Source organism: Erinaceus europaeus, chromosome 5 (assembly GCF_950295315.1).
Source record: "Erinaceus europaeus chromosome 5, mEriEur2.1, whole genome shotgun sequence".
NCBI classification, from domain to species: domain Eukaryota; kingdom Metazoa; phylum Chordata; class Mammalia; order Eulipotyphla; family Erinaceidae; genus Erinaceus; species Erinaceus europaeus.
This window is the reverse complement of record NC_080166.1, coordinates 8,243,910-8,264,785: the sequence shown is the minus strand read 5'-3', so window position 1 is coordinate 8,264,785 and position 20,876 is coordinate 8,243,910. Positions and strand designations below refer to the sequence as shown.

The following is a 20,876-nucleotide window of genomic DNA, read 5'->3' as shown; positions in this document are numbered from 1 at the left end:
CTCCTCTCTCCATTTCTCTCTGTCCTATCCATCAACAAACAACAACAACAATAATGTCTACAACAAGGCTACAACAACAAGGGCAACAAAAGGGGAAAAAATGGCCTCCAGGAGCAGTGGATTCATGGTGCAGGCACTGAGTCCCAGCAATAACCTTGAAGGCAATATAGATAGATAGATAGATAGATAGATAGATAGATAGATAGATAGATAGATAGATAGGAGGGAGGGAGGGCCCAGCACTGGGAAGGACCTAGGAAAGGGACAATTCCATGAACTATGACTAGTTAAAATCTTTTTCAAGAGAGTCTGGCAGTATGCTTCCGAATGCATATAGGCTGACTAGTCCTTTCCAGTCTGCAAAGATAGTTTCACAAATTTACTAAATAAAGATATGGGGTTTAGTCCAAGTCTGTTTATTTGATTACTGTTTCTGAGACGTAAAAAAAAAGTTGGGTTTGAGTTGGCAATATAGCAGATCGGGGTAGTTAACTATCTTTGTGATGCCAGAGACTCGAGCTTGAGACCAGAAGCTTCAGTTCTGCCATCTATATATCTATATCTGTCTAAAAATATATATAAATATATATATATGTATATGAGAAATGATTTATTTATTCATGAAAAAGAGAGAGAAAGAGAGAGAGGATGACAGCAGATATCACTCTGGTACATGTGCTGCCAAGGATTGAATTTGGAACCTCATGGCTGAGAGCCCAATGCTTTATCCACTGTGCCAGCCACCTCCTGGACCACTCTATATAAATATATACATATATGTATGTGATATATATATAGTTTGAAAAAGTCACCCTGAGAGTTGAAGCATCAGTGATGACAAAAATGGTTTTACCTGTACCTTACTAAGTTATCAGCTAGGCATACACAAGATTCAGTACACTTTAACCATCAAATCTAATGATATACATGCATTCCTTATGTTTAAAAAGTAACTCTCTTAATTCTATGGTTTTTGTCAGTGCTCCCTTTTTATAAATAAAAGTTTTAAAAAAAAATTTTTTAAGTTGACAGTGAAATAATCAGATTAGAGAGTACGAAGCAAGCACAGGTAGAGCACAGAGGGCCTTTAGCATGGTGAAGTTATTTGTTATGGCTCCAAAATTATGGGTGTCTATCATTATACATTTGTCAAAACCTGTAAATTGTGTAACACCAAGAGTGAAGCACATGGAAGCTGTGACCTCAGTGATCACATGCTGAGGATAAGAAACTAAGCATGCAAACAGGCTGAACAAAACAAAACCGCAGAGACTTCTGACAGCAAAGCAGTGGTTACCCGACCCGGGGTGGTGGAGGAGGACAGATGGAACGGACAAAGAGCAGTGATTGGCTGGTCAATGAAACTAGGCCCTGAGTGGCAGGTACCGCAGATACACACAATGCCAAAATGTGAAATTTATACACAGCTATAAATCAAAGAGACTTCAACTTTTAAACATTAAAAAAAAATGACTTTATACAGGGAGGGGGGAGAATGGCTTTAAAACTAGGTCCAATTAAATACAAATGCACTAAAATTTATTTCCACTTCATATATATCGAATGACTGATAGAATATTAAGAAAAATGCAATAAATACAAAAATACCTAAATATATGTAATTTTAAAAAGTTCTATGATAAGAAGTGGTAGAAGTGCCTTGATTGTCTGGCAAAAACAAGTGATGAAGGTGCCAGGTGGTGGCGCACCTGGTTGGGTGCACATGTTAAAATGCACAACGACCATGGTTCAAACCCCTGGTCCCACCTGCAAGGGGAAAGATTTGTGAGTGGTGAAGCAGGACTGCAGGTGTCTTTGTATCTCTCCCTTCCCTCTCAACTTATGGCTGTCTCTATCCAATAAATATAATACGAAATAAAAACAAAACAAGTAATGATGAATCACCAAGGGAACCTGTCAGTATGTTAACCTGTCCTCACCAAATCTTTTATCTGCTGGAAATTTTCATTCTTGAATGATGCAGAAGCAGATGTTTGTCCAATTTTCAGTGGGTTTATTTCTGCGTTACAGCTGATGTCACCAGCCTACAAAGAAGGATAGCATGTCAGCCCGAGGAAACAATACCATTTCAAGATCTTCTGTTCAGTGTGCTAGTAAGTCTTATCAGCAGGTGCAGGGCAAGGGCAGAGCTCCTCGGCTGCTTTTTCTTTCTTTAAAGTTTTTATTTATAAAATGGAAATACTGACAAGACCACAGGATAAGAGGGGTACAATTCCCACCAGCAGAACTCCATATCCCATTCCCTCCCCTGATAGCTTTCCTATTCTTTAACCCTCTGGGAGCATGGACCCAGGGACATTATAGAGTGTAGAAGGTGGAGGTCTGGCTTCTGTAATTGCTTCCTGTGCTGACTATGGGCCCCAGATCAATCAATGGGGTTTATAGTTAACAATATTTATACGCTTTTCCCACATCTGATCCAGCTTTCTAGTCCTTTTTCCAACTGTGACACCATCCCCCCAGACAATAGCTTAGGTCACCTGCATATTGGATGTCAGGTGCAGGTAAAAACTAGTTGGGTCATGGGCCCCTTGGCATATACCTAAAATAGACCAACTAGCTTTTTCCAAAACGGAGACTCCCAATCTCCATCCACAGTACTCTTGCCTTTAGGTTCATGATTAGTCAACAATTTGCTCTGCTTTCTGTCCTTGGCTGTTTCTCCAGCCCTGCAACCTTTTTTTTTTTCCCCCATTTAACAGTATCTTGCTTTTTAAAATAAAATTGTTTTTTTTTTTATTTTATAGGGCACAGAGAATTGAGAAGAGGAAAGGAAGAGAGAGGAAGGGAAAGATATGCCTGCAGTAATTCTTCACTGCTTGTGAAGCTTCCCCACTTCAGGGGGAGCCAAGAGCTTGAAGCTGGGTCCTTGCACGTGTAATGTGTGTGCTCAATCAGGTGTGCTATCACCCAGCTTAACAATATCCTGCCACTTTAAAAAAAAAACTATTTATTTATTTATTCCCTTTTGTCACCCTTGCTGTTTTATTGTTGTAGTTATTATTATTGTTGTTATTGATGTCATCATTGTTGGATAGGACAGAGAGAAATGGAGAGAGGAGGGGAAGACAGAGAGGGGGAGAGAAAGACAGACACCTGCAGACCTGCTTCATCACCTGTGAAGCGACTCCCCTGCAGGTGGGGAGCCGGGGGCTCGAACCGGGATCCTTCCACCTGTCCTTGGCTTTGCACCACCTACGCTTAACCCGCTATACCACCTCCCGATTCCCAATATCCTGCTTCTAATATGCAACAGCCGCTTGTCCACTGTTATTCAGAATGTAGATATTTCCTTCTAGTTCCTATCTATGTGATATTAGATACTTGCACTCCGACTTCACTGGATATTTTCACACAGAAAGCACACCTCTAGGTAATTCAGTTACCCTTACCTGGTCAGTCTGCACGCCAGTCAAGTACATTAGTGGGTTCCTTTCTTTGGTGTACTGAGGGATGTGGATGGTTACAGATGCCATGCTTACTGGAACAGTTCCGGTTGTTATCTATGTGGCATGAAGACATCAGCCTGGTTATCAACACATCACACATGTGTTGCAAAGAACGTGATCAAGAACCTTTTTGTCGGTGAATATGAAGTGCTAACTCTGAGTCCCTATGAAAGTGAGTCTTTTTACCTTATGGTCTTTAAAAAATGTTTACTTGCAGAGAGAGAGAGAGAAAGAGAAAGAAAGAGCAAGACAAAACATGACTCGGGCACATGTGATGCTGGGAACTTAGGAACCTCCGTCCACATCACCACCTCCAGGGCTATCCTGAAGTCTCTGTGTCTCACCTCTCCATGAAAAATCTGAGGGCCTTAAATTTTACTTGATAAATAACTTATATCTTAAGAGATGGCTAGAACCACCTACCATCTATGGGGTTAGATTACTAGGTGAAAAAGTCCCACTCAGACCTTAGCTGACAGTTTTGTTTTGACAAGGAACTTGATATCACTGTGCTTCAGTTTTCTCATTTTTTTAAATTTATAAATCAGTTTATTTATGCTATTTAATTCATAAAAATAAAGCACATGAAAGAAGGGGTATCTGAATTATTTTTCTCACTTGTAAGATAAAGATAATCCATGGTCATAGGGAAAGATAGAGACAGGCTGGGGGTATAGATCGACCTGCCAACGTCCATGTCCAGTGGAAAAGTGATTACAGAAGTCAGACTTTCCACCTTCTGCACCCCATAAAGAATTTTGGTCCCAGGGGCCGGGGTGGTGGCACTCCTGGTTGAGCATACATGTTACCATGCTCATGGAACTGGGTTTGTTACCATGCTCATGGAACTGCAAAGGGAAACCATTGTGAGTGGTGACACAGTGCTGCAGGTGTGTCTCTCTCTGTCTCTCTCCCTCTCTATTTCCCCCTCCCTTCTTGACTTCTGACAGTCTCTATCCAACAAATAAATAAAGATTTTTTTAAGTTTTATAAAAGAAAAAAAAGGAATTTTGTTCTATACTCCCAGAGGGATAAAGAATAGGGAAGCTTCCAATGGAGGGTATGGAACAGGGAATTCTGGTGGCGAAAACTGTATAGAATTGTATCCTGCTATCTTTTTTGTTAATGTTTATTTATTTATTTATGCTCTTTTGTTACCCTTGTTTTATTGTTGTGGCTATTATTGTTGTTGTTATTGGATTGGACAGACAGAAATGGAGAGAGGAGGGGAAGACAGAGAGGTGGAGAGAAAGACAGACCCCTGCAGACCTGCTTCACCATCTGTGAAGCAACTCCCCTGCAAGTGGGGAGCCGGGTGCTTGAACCAGGATCCTTACACTGGTTCTTGCACTTTGCGCCACATGCGCTTAACCCGTTGTGCTACAGCCCGACTCCCCTGTATCCTGCTATCTTAAAGTCATGTTCATCATTATTAAATTGCAAATAAAAAACCAACAAAAGATAATCAGTGGTCTATATTGGTTCAGCATCTGTATTTTTTTTTTTCCCTCCAGGGTTATTGCTGGGACTCAGTGCCTGCATTATAAATCCACTGCTCCTGGAGGCTTCTTTTTTTAAAAAAATTTTATCTATAAAATGGAAACACTGACAAGATCATAGAATAAGAAGGACACAATTTCCACCACCAGAGCTCCATATCCCACCCCTCACCTTATCGCTTTTCTTTCCCACTCCGATTTCCCATCTTCATGACGCGGTTACCAACCTTAATGGAGAAGATGAATTTTGGACCAATGTCCTCAAAATTGTGCACAAGAGAAGGAACAGTTCTATCTGCGGAGACTTCATAAAAATTTCTGTTGGTGAATCTGTTGAATGATGTTTGTAAAATCAAATATTTTAGTTTTGTTGCTAACGGCTTTGATTGAAATATTCTTTAGCTTAATTTATAAGTAGAATCATTTACATTTAACCATAAGAAAACTAAATGAAATCGAATTCTTGCTATGCTTACTGTCCAGTGTATTTTTTTTTTTTTTTTTGCCTTTAGGGTTATCACTGGGGTTTGGTGCCTGCACTACGAATCTACTGCTCCTGGAGACCATTTTTTCCATTTTATTGAATAGGACAGAGAGAAATTGAGAGAGGAGGGGAGATAGAGAAGGAGAAAGAAAAATAGACACCTGCAGATCTTCTTTGCCTCTTGTGAAGCATCCTTCCTACAGGTGGGGAACCGGGGACTGGAACCCAGATCCTTAAGCAGTCCTTATACTTAGTACTATGTGCACTTAACCAGGTATGCCACTGCCAACCCCCCTCCTCAAGTGTATCTTTCTAAGAATCAAAAACCACAATCTTTTCAAAACATGGACTTTCTACTGAAATTCTGTGTCACATGAACAGTTGTAAAGTTTCAAAATTAATTACATACTTATCACATTAAAACGGACAGTGGGATTCTTCTCAAGCTTCTGTTAAATTAACTGGGCTGCTAAGACAGTGGACACTTACTCCTTACTGTATGGATTAGTAGATTTTCCAGCCAAAGGATTTCTCACCTAGTTTGGCTGAAATCCAATGATACAGTCTTGGTCTTATCTCCTGCAGAATTCACTGTCAGATGCCCCTGAAAGGAGCTATTCATTTCCTTCATTACCTATCTCCTTAGCTTTCTTTGCCTCTACCATACTTTTCATCTGAATTGAGATTGGTCAAATTATTTCTTGTTGAGCATTAAGTTAGCTCCCCCCACCCTCCATCCTGCATTGCTGATAGTATGGCCTATTTACATAATCATTGTTTTGCCTGAAAGATCCCCACCCATCCCATTGATCTATCTTCTTTCTACCTCAAGACCTGCCCTGCCTGCAGAGTAACATTAATCCCACCAGTTAAAACCATCGCAACAGTTGCTAAGGGAGTTCTACCTTCCCTGCATGCCTTTTTCCTTTGTCTACCCCCTTTCCTAGCCATTTCCGTTTCCAACTTGCCACTTCCAGTTTTATCCTATAAAAGCCACTTCTGTTTCTGGTTTCTCTCTCTTTCACATCCTGACCTAGAAGACCGGGAGGCAGACGCCTTAACCCTCTGCACTCGACTGAGGCCGACTCTGGGGCTCCCGCATGAATAAAGATTTGTACTGCTACCGCCACAAGCTGGGTTCCTGGATCATCTTTCCTACCCGCGAAGCTAGCCCTGCAATTTCTAACACCAGTGTAAAAACAGCAACCCAGACCTAGAGGGACTGGATTGATTTGATCTCTTGGCTTGGAGGTGCCCACTGGGGTTCACATGAGAAGTGACAAGCTACTCTGAAAAACTTCCACAGGACCACTCAGGCTGGAATGTAACTGAATATCCTCTCTTCCCTTCACTCACATTTGAGATTCTATCAGGCAAGCTTCATTAGGGTTGGGCTAACAAGGGTAGGAATCTGAGAAACCATTTTTATCACTATTGGTCAATGTAGTATTATTATAGGATATTGATTCCATTTCCTTTAAAAAAATGTGTTTTTCTGGCAGAAATTTCTTTACTAAAAGGTTTTTTTTACTAAAAGGCTCACCTTCTCCTTCATTGTGTGCTTTAAAAATCATCTGGGAGGGGTCAGGTGGTGGCACACCTGGTTAAGCGCTCACATGTCAGAGCACAAAGACCCAGGTTCAACCCCCCATGTCCCCACCTGCAGGGGAAAGCTTCACAAGTGGTGAAGCAGGGCTGCAGGTGTCTCTCTGTCTCTTTTCCCTCTCCCCACCCTTCTCAATTTCTCTCCAATAATGAATTAAAATATATATGTAAAAAAATCATTTGGGGGTCAGGTGTTGGGGCACCTGGATGAGTACATGCATTATCAAGTAGAAAGACTGGGTTTCAATCTCTGGGTCCCCAGCTGTAGGGGGAGACTTCACAATCAATAAAGCAGTGTTGCAGGTGTCTCTCTCTCTATCCCTCTCTAAATGCTCCTCCCCTCTCAATTTATTTCTATCCGATCAGATAAAAGAAGAGGGGAAGGGGAAAAAGTAGCCTGAGAGCAATAGATTCAGCATGCAGACACTGAGAGCCTGATGACAATAAATAAGTAAACAAACAAATAAATAAATCTTTCAAATATTTAAAAGTATGTTATAGGGAGACTTCAACATAGTATTTGTTAAAGCTGGATGTAGGAGAGGAGATAATAATGTGTCATCTGTATATAGGAAGTGGAAAGACTGAGTAGGAATTGAAATGGAAACTTTGACTGTACATGCACAATTATTTTTTTCTGCCTTCCAGAAGATTTCCCACTTGCTCCTTAAGTCACCTCTACTGAGCAATGCCTATAAAACCAGCAAACTATACTCAGGGTGGTATTGTTTGAGAAATGAGACTACTACTATCTAATAACTATTATATTTATAGACATTGACTGTTGATTTATACAGTATTAAAATGATGACCAAGGGGTACATTCAAAAAATCTGCCCAAAAATTGCTAAGGTTTTTGTTAAAAATAGTTTTTCTTTCATTGCTTGTGATAAATATAATAAAACAAAATAAAAATACAAAATAACCAAGTATTTCATTAGTATAGAGATAGTTACTTAAATGACGCGCCAGTCAAGAACACGACATACTAGATCGTTTGCAGATCCTCATATGAAAACTCTAAGGATATAATAAAGTAAGTCACAGAAGAGATTTTTGTTTGTTTGTTTTTTGATATCATTATTTCTTTATTACTGGATAGAGAGATAGTGAAGTGAACACCTGCAGCCCTACTTCACCACTCAAGAAGCTTTTCCCCCCTGCATGTGGGGAGCAGGGGCTTGAACCTGGGTACCCGTGCACAGTAATGTGAACACTTAATCAGGTGCGCCACCGCTGGCCCCCGGTACAGAAGAGTTTTATTATTCCATTGAGGGATAAGTAAAATGTGCCTGTGTAACTTACATAAATACATCCCAGCAAATAGGCAAACCCTGTCTCTGGAAAGTCTTCTCGAAAGCAGTGGTTCATCAAGTGCCAGATGACCAGAGGAAGTAAGGAGGGATGCCTTCGCTTTGGGCTCTGTATCTCTACTCAATATGCTTACCCAGTTTTTCTATTCAGCACACTTAGCTGAGGGACACTGAACATTTCATTTGCTATACATTAATTTTAATCATATTTTAAGAAGAGCAGTCACGTTTAGAATTCAAGCTGTCTTCGTAAAACGACATAGCTAAGGTGCTAGTAAAAGTCTCACTTCAATTTTACATTTGTTTTAAGTTAAAAATGCCTGAAAAGATTAGCCATCGTCTAAACAAGAGTGAAATTATAAAACAGCTGTAAGAAAAGCATTTTGGAAGAGAAAGAATCAATATAGACAGGAAGGGGAGGGAATCCAGGTAATGAAGTGATATCAATATCTGACTGCATTTGTCTTCAATCACCTACTAGAACAACTGCGGAGCCTTTAAAAATTGCAGTCACTTATTAATTTTTCAGGGATGGATGGTGGCTTGGGCTATATTTTATCTCTGCTTTTTCTGTTTGCAGTTCGATCCAAGCAGAAGCATTCTTTTCCGCACTGCTCGTGCATCTTAAGACTTATATTGTCCTTTCTGTTTTTGCTCAGCCATCTGTTGGTCTATCAGACCTCCCTGTGGGACAGTCTACAAAATCCAGGCTTTCAGGGACTGAAAAGCAGGATGGGTGTCAAAGGAATCTGTTGTAACTGCAGGCTGATATTTTGGGAACGCATTGCTGTATGTGTTCCAGGGCTCTCAAGTCTGTGCGGGGGGTGGGGGGGGCTACCCTTGATATCTCACCAGCTACAAAGTTCTGATTCCCAGGCCAGCAGGCAAAGATCACCAGGAGCCCATGTTTGGAGCTGCCTAGTGTTTGTGCCCACGGACTTGTTTCACTTCTCACTGGGAGGTAAAGTGATGATATCATCCACTAGTACCCATGATGTGTCCATGTTACCCATTTGCTCAAGAAACCCATCACTTCAGTAACTTGGGTCCACCTGCATATCAGACGGCAGACTTAGGAAAAAAAAAAAAAAACTATTCTAGTCATGGGCCCTTTGGAATCTAACTGAAATGGGCCTATTAACTATCTGCAAAACGGAGACCCCCAAATCTTCATCTGCAATGTTCCAGCCTTTAGTTTCATGACTAGTCAATAATTTGTTTGGCTCTATATGTTAACTCTTTTTTCAGCCACCAGGTTCCATATGCTAGCATGATGCCAACTGGACCTCCCTGGGCAGATGACCCCACCAATGTATCCTGGAGCCCCACTTTCCCACAACCCCACCTCACTAGGGAGAGAGAGAGAGAGAGACAGGCTGGGACTACGGATCAACTTGTCAGTGCCCATGTTCAGCAGGGAAGCAATGACAGAAGCCAGACCTTCCACCTTCTGTACCCCATAATGACCCTAAGTCCATATTCCCAGAGGAATAAAGAATAGGAAAGCTATCAGGGGAGGGCATGGGATACGGAGTTCTGATGGTGGGGAATTGTGTGGAGTTGTACCCCTCTTATCCTATGGCTTTTGTCAGTGTTTCCTTTTATAAATAAAATTTTTTAAAAAAATAAAAAGATACCTATCACTCTAAGCAAACAGCCAAGTTAACTATGGTCTACTGCAGTGGAGCCTGGGACAGGAAAAGAAACTGGATGCTAAGAAAGTAGGAAAATAAAAGACATTTTAATGGCCTTGCATTGATTGTTAGTATGAGTGAAGTTATCGTAGTAGTGCTACTGCTAAGAAAATAATCATGACTATGGAGAAAGCAAGAGGCTGCTGAGATCCCAGTGCCTCCGCTGGTGGGAGCTGATGGCTTTTGGATGTGGTGTGCAGATACCAGTCGTGGGGAGATGAGAAACTGCACTCAGGTGACAACTGTCTTGGACACGATTATTTCCCTCACAATGAAGTGACTTAAAAAAATACCTTAAACATGAGTATATAATTTGTTTTTCTTTTAATTTAAGGTTTGTTTTCTTTATTATTGTTATTATCTTTATTTATAGATAGAGACTGCCCAAAGTTGAAAGGAGGTAGGAAATAAGAGAGGAAGAGAAACAGAGAGACACCTGCAGCCCTGCTTCGCCACTTGTGAAACTTTCCCCCTGCAGGTGAGGACCAGGGACTCAAACCTGAGTTCTTGTGCACCGTAACATGTGCGCTCAACCAGGTGTGCCACTTCCCAAGCCCATAGAGAATTTCTTTAGTGATGAGATAATCATGAGATTCAGCAAAGTCTGAATAGTGTCTGCAGAATACTGTGCCCCAGTATGGTTCCATAGCCCCCACGTCCACTTGGTTGATTCCAAATTATATTCCTCCATGAGGATCATTTCTGGAACCATCCGTTCCACCCCGGTCCCATGGCTGCCAGTTCTTAGCAACATCGCCCCGCCAGATATTCGTCGGGATGCGGCATCATCTAAGTTCATTTCCCACGTCTACACTAGACCGGACCTGCCAATATACGCGGATATCTTTGCCCACCCTGTCCAACGCTTGACGTCTCGTCATCCAATCTGGTCCCCTATGCCTACACTGAACTTCTCTGTTCCAGACTCTTGGAAACAGAGCTGGCAGTCAGCTGAGGTAAAGAACAAACACCTCATCACAGACCCCTGCAAGCGTCAACCCGGCTTTGACCTAGCACGTTATAACTGGGCTCTCCTCAATCGCTATCGAACAGGCCATGGCCGGTGCGCCGCTATGTTCCATCGCTGGGGAGCCAGAGACAACCCGAACTGCCCCTGCAGCTACAGACAGACTATGACCCACATAGTCCACGACTGCCACCTCTCCAGATTCAAAGGAGGTCTCGAAACTTTACATCAGGCTCAACCTGATGCTGTTGACTGGCTATGGAAGAAGGGCAAACGCTAGAAGAAGAAGAAGCAAAGTCTGACCTCAGACTACAAATGTGTTATAAACTGAAGAGGTGAAGAGGATGGTGCCACTGGCTGCCCGTTGTCCACGTACCTTGTTATGTGAATCTCAGCATCATAGAGCAGGGGAATTCTGAAGCTGACCAGATTATCTGCCTCATTTTCTTCTTGGCTTTCACTGTGGCAATGAACATTGGAAAATAAGCACAAACGGGAACTTGCTAAAAGCCATCCATCATCAGCTTGTGACTTCACTGGGTTTTACCTTAAGGCTTGGAAAGTGACAGATGCCTGATTCTGAAGGTTTTGGAGATTGAAATCGAAGATAATCATAAAAGTCACCTACACACAAGAAGTAAAAGTCATCAGTCTGGGATGCCTCATCTTCAGGGCCAATAGGGAAAATCACCTTTCTCATAAAAGCAAACTCTTTCTTAATTGATTCTGAATTTCATATGCCTTTAACGTCCACATTCATAGCATGTCTATTTGTCCATCTTTCCTGAGGATGTCTCACCTTTAGATTAATTACAGTGGTTTGTTTGTTTTTAATGTTTCAATTATTTATTAAGTAGAGGAAGAGAGAACTCTAGAAGGGGCTGGGGAGATACAGAAAGATATGAGCTTTCCCCCTGCAGGTGGGGGCTGGGAGCTTGATCCTGGGTCCTTGTGCATTAGAGCATATGCACTCATCCAGGTGCACCACTACTTGGCCTCCTGTTTGTTTATTGCTGCCTAGATTAACACTGGGACTCAGCACATGCTCCTGATGACCAGGAGAACGGAGAGACAGAGAGTGGGAGAGACAATTGCAGCACTGGTCTCTGTATTTGGGGACCTGGAGTTTGGACCCTGGTTGTTGCACATGATAGGTGCTCTCTACTGGGTCCTCCACCATCCAGCCCCGAAGGGTTTAACTTTCAACTGACATATAAGTCTTTACTTCACAAATACATATACTTGTCTGAATCTGAAAGCTTTGGGTTGATGTGATATTTATTTACCTGGGGTTAAGAAATGGTGTTTCTTTTTTATATATTTATTTACTTACCTATTGGATAGAGAAAGCCAGAAATCAGGGGGGAAGTGGGTGATAGAGAGGGAGAAAGACACCTGCAACACTGCTTCACCACTTGAGAATCTTTCTCCCTGTGGGTGAGAGGACTGGGGTCTCGAACCCAGGTCCCTGTACACTCTAACATGTACACTCAACCAGGTGCGCCACCAACTAACTGGCCCCAAGAAATGATGTTTCTATCTACCAGCAAACAGTTTGAAAACGAAATTTTCCATATTGTTTGCTTTATGAAATAAACTACATGGTGGGAAACCCCAATTTTATTAGTACCTTAAAGGAAATATTCAACTATCTGAAAACTGCTGGTAACTAGCCAACCAACCGTTTTTGGCACCTATTCAGTCATGACACCTGATGAACAAGCTGGAATCTAGTTCAGTATGACGTTCGTGCCAAGGAGGGATTCCAGGGGACATGAGTTTGAAGTGCAAGTTGTACCTGTTGTTTCTTCTTTAAAGCTGGGTAGCCTACGTTACAGGTGACAGACCTCTGAGATGAAGCAACCTGACATGTCACTTCTGTGCCATCAACCTGAAGGACACCAAAGGAACAATGATCAAACTGGTATCTGGTCTGGGCCTGTGCACACACATGCTGAAAACTGTCAAAACCACACGCACATTTTAGCAGAAGGGTTGGTTGGTTCACACTCAAGTAATTTATACTGTATTTCCCATTTGGTTAATATATTATTTTTACTACTAAGTTGGGCACTCAACAAGCCAAAGAAGAGGTAAAAAATATTCCTGACGGAAGTAAACATAACTTTTCTATTTCAGAAACATGGATATAAATCTCCTCTAATATTTAGAAATGCCATGTTTAATGACTGTACTTCTCTCAATATATATTTAACATTTGCATTTTCCAGAAAAGAAAACCAAATCATATGTTGATCTTTAACCCACAAGTTATTATTATTTTTTTCCTCCAGGGTTATTGCTGGGGCTGGTGGCAGCCCTCTGAATCCACTGCTCCTGGAGGCCATTTTTCCCATTTCAGTGGAAAAGACAGAGAGAAATTGAGAGGAAGGGGAAATAGTGAGGGAGAGAGAAAGAGAGACACCTACAGACCTGCTTCATCACTTGTGAGGTGACCCCCCTGCATGGGGAAGTGGGGGCTCAAACCCAGATCCTTAAGTGGGTCCTTGTGCTTCATACTATTTTTGCTTAACCCGGTGTACCACCTCCTAACCCCCAAGTTAAAAAATTTATGAGTCTCTGTTTGGCTTTCTCTGTTATTTTTCCTCTTTAAAATAAGAATCTGGCCCACAAAATTTAAACACTGAAGCCAGAATAGACTTAGGACTTTAAAGTATTATGTTCATATTGACTTTATACTGCATAAAACCATTTTTAATCCTTTTATCAAGCACCAAAGTTGGAAAGCTGTCCCTTCTCCCTTTTTTTTTTTTTCCTTTTCATTGCTTGATGGCAGAGGAGGGGCAGGGGCATTTCTGGTCAACTGTGAGCCTGCTATAGTGATCAAGTCAGCTTGGTGAACTGACCTTGCTGGAATGCAAAGCTTGGGCTGAGCTGAAGGTTCTGGTACCTCAGAGAACGTGCAGCTTCTAACCTCTGTGCTGCATTAGGGCAACCTCATCGCACAGATGTTTGGAAGAAGAGTTACGGGAGTGTCTGGCTCCTTCTGCCAAGTCTCAAGGAAAAGGAAAAACTGACCCAATACGTGAAGCAGAACTGGCTTAGCTACAGAACCAAGCTGTGTTCTCATAGTTTAACTAGCTGAGGACCATGAAGTCAGACTTGATCATACTGAGGACTAAGGTATTTTTCTCAGGCCACAGAGAGGACATGGCGATTGGAGTCCAAGCATGCCTGTCCTTAACAACGAATAGAAACACCGCAGCAGTGGGCCCAGTATGTTGAAACCTACCGGCATAGAACAGGAAGCAAAGAACAAGTTTTCTGAAGAATTTATGACAATTCTCGTGTTGTAAGCACTCTCCTTTTGGTTTTCCAGTGTCACTGAAAATGTTAACCTTTTGTTTTGGTTGCTGACGATAAAGGGCTGCTCTCTGTTAAAAAGGAAAAAGAAAAAGAGAAGAATCATTACAGTATACACAAAGGAGCTGTTTCAGGGATGTTGCTTACTTAAAATATAAACTCCAGGTTTATTTGAAAATACTGAAAAAAAATCTTTTAATAATCAACTCATTCCAGTAAAGTGATATTGTTAGCGAATCAGTGAATCCTATTGGATTTTCTTCTTTTATTTTGTCAATCACTACTGGGGCTGTACTATTAAAAGCTGACTTTTTCAGACAGGAAGTGAGAGAGAAGAGATGCTCCAGCACCAGTGTTTCCCCGAGGATCCTAATACTCCCGTGTGGTATCCAGAGGCTTTAGCTTGTTTGTGTGCCTGACAAGGTAGGCACTCTCCTAGCTGAGTGGTCTCACAAGCCCCTAGGGTTGTCTACATGCCACCCCCACACCTTCCCCTCCCTACAGAAACCTCATGCCTGACTGTTTTTACTGTTCCCAGTGGAGTACTTTTCTTTCAGTTTCAGTTAGAAAGAGGAAGAGAGAAACGATATCAGATATCAGAGAGATATATCAGATCACTGTTCCACCTTGGTGCTGGGAATGGTGCTCCATGTGTGTGGTTCCAAGGACTCAAGCCCAGGCCCTCAAGAATGACAAAATGTAGACTTTACAGAAAGAGTTATCTCGAGATCCCATCTTTGGTGATTTTTAATTTTTAATTAAAAATTGGGTGATATTGCTACACTGCAGAGAGGAAACATTTTTAAATTTTTTTATATTTAATTTTTCTTTTATTGCCCCCTTTTTTATTGTTGTTGTAGTTATTATTGCTGTTATTGATGTCGTCATTATTAGGACAGAGAGAACTGGAGAGAGGAGGGGCCAGGTGGCGCCTCACCTGGTTAAGCGCACACACCACAGTGCACAAGGACCCACGTTCAAGCCCCTGGTCCCCATCTGCAGGGGGAAAGCCTCATGAATGGTGAAGTGGGGCTGAAGATGTTTCTCTGTCTCTCTCCCTCTCTCCCTTTCTATCTCCCCTTCCCCTCTCAATTTCTGTCTGTCTCTATCCAATAATAAATAAAAAATATTAAAAAAGAAAGCAGCACAAACCAACAGCAACTTAACCTTCAAAAAAAAATGGAGAAAGGAGGGGAAGACAGAGAGGGGAGAGAAAGAGAGACTCCTGCAGACCCGCTTCACCTCACTTCCTGTGAAGCAACTCCTCTGCAGGTGGGGAGCTGGGGGCTAGAGCCAGGGACTAGAACCAGGATCCTTTGCACCACGTGAACTTAACTGCATTACCGCCTGACTCCCAGAGAGGAACCATTTAAAAACAAATGGCTTTACATTGCTTCTCTCTCTTTTTTCTTTTGTCTTCAGTGGTACTTCACCACTTGGAGGTCTTTTTCAGATAGAAAGAGACAGACTGAGGGAAAGGGAGATACTGTAGCCTGAAGCTTCTCCCAGTGTGGTGTGGTGGGTGTCAGGCTTGAACCTGAGTAGCATAACAAAAAGGCACCCTCCCAGGTGAATAATCTTGCCAGTCCTAGTCTTGAATTTCCTTTTGTTTTATTCCTGTATGGATAATAGAAATTAAATGTGTAGCTTAAAGGTCTTGAACACTTATTAAAAGTTACTCTGTAGGAAGAAATTCTCCATAAACACTCCTTTGAATGAACTAACCTGTTAGATCATCTATTTCTGTATCTTCTACTGAATTTAATGCAAAACTTACTGAGCCGCTGGCAGCTGTTGTATAGTTAGAACTAGATCAGAGATACAAAGTCCATCTTCACCACAGTCCTTATAGAAAGGGATCTACAAGAAAAGGAATACAACCTCATATACTTCTAATTGAATAAAGAAGCAAATTGTAGGAATTGATTAAAGAGCCAAATTGTAGGAGACAATGTGTAGTATTGTCCTAATCCATAAAGTTCAAAACCATGCAAATCTTTAAGACTATATATAGAACTATGATACCATCCTGACTTCCCTGGGCAGACGACCTCACCCATGTGTCCTGGAACCCCACCTGCCCAGAGCCCTGTACCACTAGGGAAAGATAGAGACAGGCTGGGAGTATGGATTCACCTGTCAATGTCCATGCTCAGCAAAGAAGCAATTACAGAAACCAGACCTTCCGCCTTCTACACCCCATAAAGGTCTTTGGTCCATGCTACCAGAGGGATAAAGAATAGGGAAGCTTCCAGTGGAGGGGATGGGATGTGGAAGTCTGGTGGTGGGAACTGTATGAAATTGTACCCTACTTATCCTACGATCTTGTTAATCATTATTAAATCATGAATAAAAATAGTCTGTCAAAAAAAGAACATAAAGATTGCCATATTATGTAAGAAAAAAAAAGAGCACTAATAATTCCTAAATTTGGGATGATTTGTTTTGGGAAGTAAGATGAAAGTTGAGTGATTGAGGCCAGCAGTGATACAAAGAAAACCACAGGTACTAGGATATATATTTATTTTAAGAATGTCGTGAGCACAAGCTGTTCATTGTCATGTATTTCCTCCACAATACTTACGGGACACCTGTGACCAGCAAAGACTCTTCAAGGGGCTGGGGACAGAGCAGGGCACAGGGAACACTGAAATACCCTGCTGAACTGTGTATACGACTGTGTCTCAGTTAGAAAATTCAGAATTTCAAGGTGATGTCCTAGATATGTTGTACATTCAACTGTGTGGCTTTGTTCGCTAGTTGAATTCCAAGAAGGGTACCCTACTCACACTGAAGACCTTGGCTGTCTCAGAGTAGGCTTCAAGGGTAGGACTGGTGCCAGGATTTTCCAGACTGATGTTCACACACAGATCCAAAGAGCTGACAACATCAGAGGGCTCCTAATCACACAAACACAGAGTGACTTCACTGTACTCACTGCACTACAGCAGCCTCAGAACAAGAAAAGGAACACAAATGTGGTCATCACTGAGAACACAATTCAAACTCAATTATGAATATCCCTCCTCGCTTTCAGTTTTCAAGACTCTTATTTCTTTCCTGTCTTAATTCTGCTTTTAACCTCGTTGCTACTAAAAACCCTGAAGAGATTTAAGCCAGGTTAATAATCTGAAACTAGGGAGTTGGGAGGTAGCGCAGCAGGTTAAGCTCACGTGGCGCGAACCCCAAGGACCAGCGAGCGCAAGGATCCCGGTTCTAGCTCCCTGCTCCCCACCTTCAGGGGAGTTGCTTCACAAGCAGTGAAGCAGGTCTGCAGGTGTCTATTTTTCTCTCTCCCTCTCTGTCTTCCCCATCTCTCTCCATTTCTCTCTGTTCTATCTAACAATGACGACATCAAAAACACCAACAATAACTACAACAACAATAAAAAAAGCAACAAGGGCAACAAAAGGGAAAATAAAGAAATAAATATTAAAAAAATTAAATAAAAAAAAGAAGAATCTGAAACTATGGGGCTGGGGCAGTGGCACACTCAGTTTAGTCTGCATATTACCAGACAAAAGGATCTGGGTTCAAGCCCCCTGGTTCTCATTTGCAGTGGGGTAGCTTCAGAAGTGGTGAAGTTGTGATGCAGTCAGCCTCCCTCTCCCTCTCCCTCTCCCTCTCCCTCTCCTTCTCCCTCTCCCTCTCCCTCTCCCTCTCTTTCTCTCTCTCACACACACAGAGGCAAAGCAGGTCTGTAGGTGTCTGTCTTTATCTCTCCCTCTCCTCTCTCAATTTCTCTCCATCTCAGCCAATAAACTAGAAAAAAAAAAAATGGCCTCAAGGAACAATGGATTTGTACGGCTAGCACTGAGCCCCAGAGATAACCTTGGAGGTTAAAAAAAAATAAAAATAAAAAAGTGGATACCTTCACAAACAAGAAAACTCAAACTTAATAAACAGCTCATTAATTTTAATCTAACTACTATTTTTATGGTTTCCTTTTTTCCAGTACTTGCCCCTAACATGTCTAAGAGGTGAGCACTGTACTATCTGATTACTTTGTAAAAATCAGGAACATCAATAAATGCACAGCCTTGATCCTAGTTCTGGTTGTGGAGACCCAGAAGATGTATTTCTAAAAGTTCCCTTGACGATTTTAATGCACCTCTGACTCCAAGACCTGTATTCTAGGAAAGTTCTTAAACAGCTCTTTTAAAATTGGTTTCCTGGGTAAAATTACACATTTAAGTGCCATTATGTGGTTTCTAGGGAGAAGTAGTCTTGTAATTTATAAATAAATTTCCTGTGGGAAGTTTTATGCTGAGAAACATTTTTTACTACTTGGGAGGTTTTCAAAATTCATGTGAAATATAATAATTATGGCAAACAATTAGAGCAAATATTTTTTTTTACCTCTTAACCATCTTATATTTAAACCCAGAAAAAGACATATAATTGGAATTTTCCTCATAAGTAACTTAAAAGTGAATAAAATTTTCCCCTGGAAGGAAAATGTCAAGAAAGTTACTGGCAATTAGTTGTTGTTAAACACACAAGGAAACACTATGTCTCTGTTAAAAAAAAAAAAGTTATTTTAGTTTCATTGCAATTCCAAATAAACCAAGCGCTTCTAACTTATATAATAGTAGAATCTTACTATACACAATTAACATAAAGGAAATATGCTTCTTTATTTATTACTGAATAGACAGAGAGAAATTAAGAGGAGAGGAGGAGATAGAGAGAGACAGAGAGGCACCTGTAGCCAGGCTTCACCACTCATGAAGCTTTCCCCTGCAGGTGGGGAGTAGGGGCTTGAACCCAGGTCCCCTTGCACACTGTAATGTGTGCCACCACCTGGCCCCCGAAATGTTTCGTATTCATAAAATTAGACAAATAAATAATTAGAAATAATTAATTCATTAGAAATATGCTTCTTATTCATAAAAGTAGACAGAGAAATTAGTAATTGTATGTCCAAATGCATAAGCTTCCATGTTAAGACTTTTATCTTCCATTAGTCTTGTAGAACAGAGGTGAGAAAGGATGGCTCTGAGACCTCACCTGTATGTGGATGACATGCTCAGAGCAACTCTGTGCTGCATGGACCGCCATGTTCTTCTGCAGGAACCTTTCATTGTTTTCTTTAAATAAACCCCTCGAGGTGATTCGGGATGAGTACCGGTCTGCGTCAAGTGTGACGTTATATGTAATGGCTATGATAAGAGTCATGAAGAAATATTATTACCGATCACCTTGTAAGTATAAAACATCCCTGCCTTAGTATGTCTTATTGGATAAAGTCTCTGATCCCCGGAACACAAACAAAGGATGCATTACAAATCGTTACATGTCTGCATTAGGAACTGTGTGTAGCCTGTACCATTTGTTAATTCTAGCTCTGATCTGATGGAGATGACCTTGAATACAAAAATAAACGTGATTCAAATTAATGTGACTTGAAGCATCGGAAAGAAAAAGTGGACTTGCCACCAGGAAACCCACTGAATCAACTTGGCTCTTCAAGGATTGGTTTCATCAAGAACATGACTCTATATAAAAGGAAGGAAAATTCAGAGTTTCTACGATAACTATGATATGCTCTACATGTTATCTCATTCAAGCTCTCTAATCATCCTGGGAAGTAGATATTGCTATCATGTCTTTCAGACAAAGAAAAATACCAAAGAGGTATAATACTTCACATTGGTTCTGGGAAATGGTCAGAAATAGATTTAGGTTAATTTTGAAATTTGGACCTTAATTATTTCTGCTTCCAGGCCAGTGTGAGGATTTCCTGCCAACTTGACCTGAATCTTCATTCTACCATTTGCAAGTTGTACGATTCTTAGCAGTTTGCTTAATTTCTCTGAGCCTTTATTAAACAGTACTAATAATGCTAGCCCAGTGGAATGAGAATGAAAACAAGTGATAAGAACTGATGTCAGGAAGCAGTTTTCAAACTGTCAGAACCTTAGCCAGGCCCATGTTCTGAACTGACACAGAAGATGTGGTTCAAGTCCCAGTACCAACTTCTTCTCATCTTCCTTTTCACACATTAAGGCTGACAAGAATTCCCCAAGTATTAATGTTTATTATTACCTTCAAATATATCTTATGTCTTATTCTTCTTTTGCCCCCATGGCTTAATGGGATTAAGAAAGATAGATGAAATCAAAAAGGATGAATGGAAAAAAAGACAAATAGAAGAAGTAACATAAAAGAAGAACAATGATGGGGGAGGTCATTGTAGACAGGACTGAATCAGTACACTTGACAATACCTCTTTATTTTTTTCTTCAAGTAAATCAGCAAAAATGTTAAATTTTTATGTTATCAACTTTAAACAAAAGCATATACTCTCTCTCTTTCTCTCTCTCCACCTATTAATTTATCTCTGTCCTATCAAAATAATAAAAATAAAATTAAAGTAAAAAAAATTTTTTTTTTGCTTCCAGTTGCTGGGGCTTTGTGCCTGCACTAAATTCCACTGCTTTCTCCCCCCTTTTCATTTTACAGGACACAGAGAAATTGAGAGGGTAGGAAAGGAGAGAGGTGGAGAAAGATAGACACC

At 41.1% G+C, this 20,876-nt stretch overlaps 1 protein-coding gene across 2 annotated transcripts in view; it reads right to left on the bottom strand.

Annotated features, from left to right (window-relative positions):
* ITGA2 (integrin subunit alpha 2) overlaps positions 1 to 20,876 on the bottom strand; it is a 119,836-nt gene that overhangs the window by 22,800 nt on the left and 76,160 nt on the right. For both annotated transcript variants that reach the window (XM_060191024.1, XM_060191025.1), the window contains exons 17-26: positions 19,367 to 19,518; positions 17,146 to 17,256; positions 16,134 to 16,216; positions 14,286 to 14,427; positions 12,831 to 12,923; positions 11,580 to 11,656; positions 11,409 to 11,492; positions 5,197 to 5,299; positions 3,414 to 3,524; positions 1,941 to 2,045 (exon numbers count right to left, since the gene is read on the bottom strand). In XM_060191024.1, the coding sequence (XP_060047007.1) occupies positions 1,941 to 2,045; positions 3,414 to 3,524; positions 5,197 to 5,299; positions 11,409 to 11,492; positions 11,580 to 11,656; positions 12,831 to 12,923; positions 14,286 to 14,427; positions 16,134 to 16,216; positions 17,146 to 17,256; positions 19,367 to 19,518 (1,061 nt within the window). The remainder of the gene's footprint in view (positions 1 to 1,940; positions 2,046 to 3,413; positions 3,525 to 5,196; positions 5,300 to 11,408; positions 11,493 to 11,579; positions 11,657 to 12,830; positions 12,924 to 14,285; positions 14,428 to 16,133; positions 16,217 to 17,145; positions 17,257 to 19,366; positions 19,519 to 20,876) is intronic.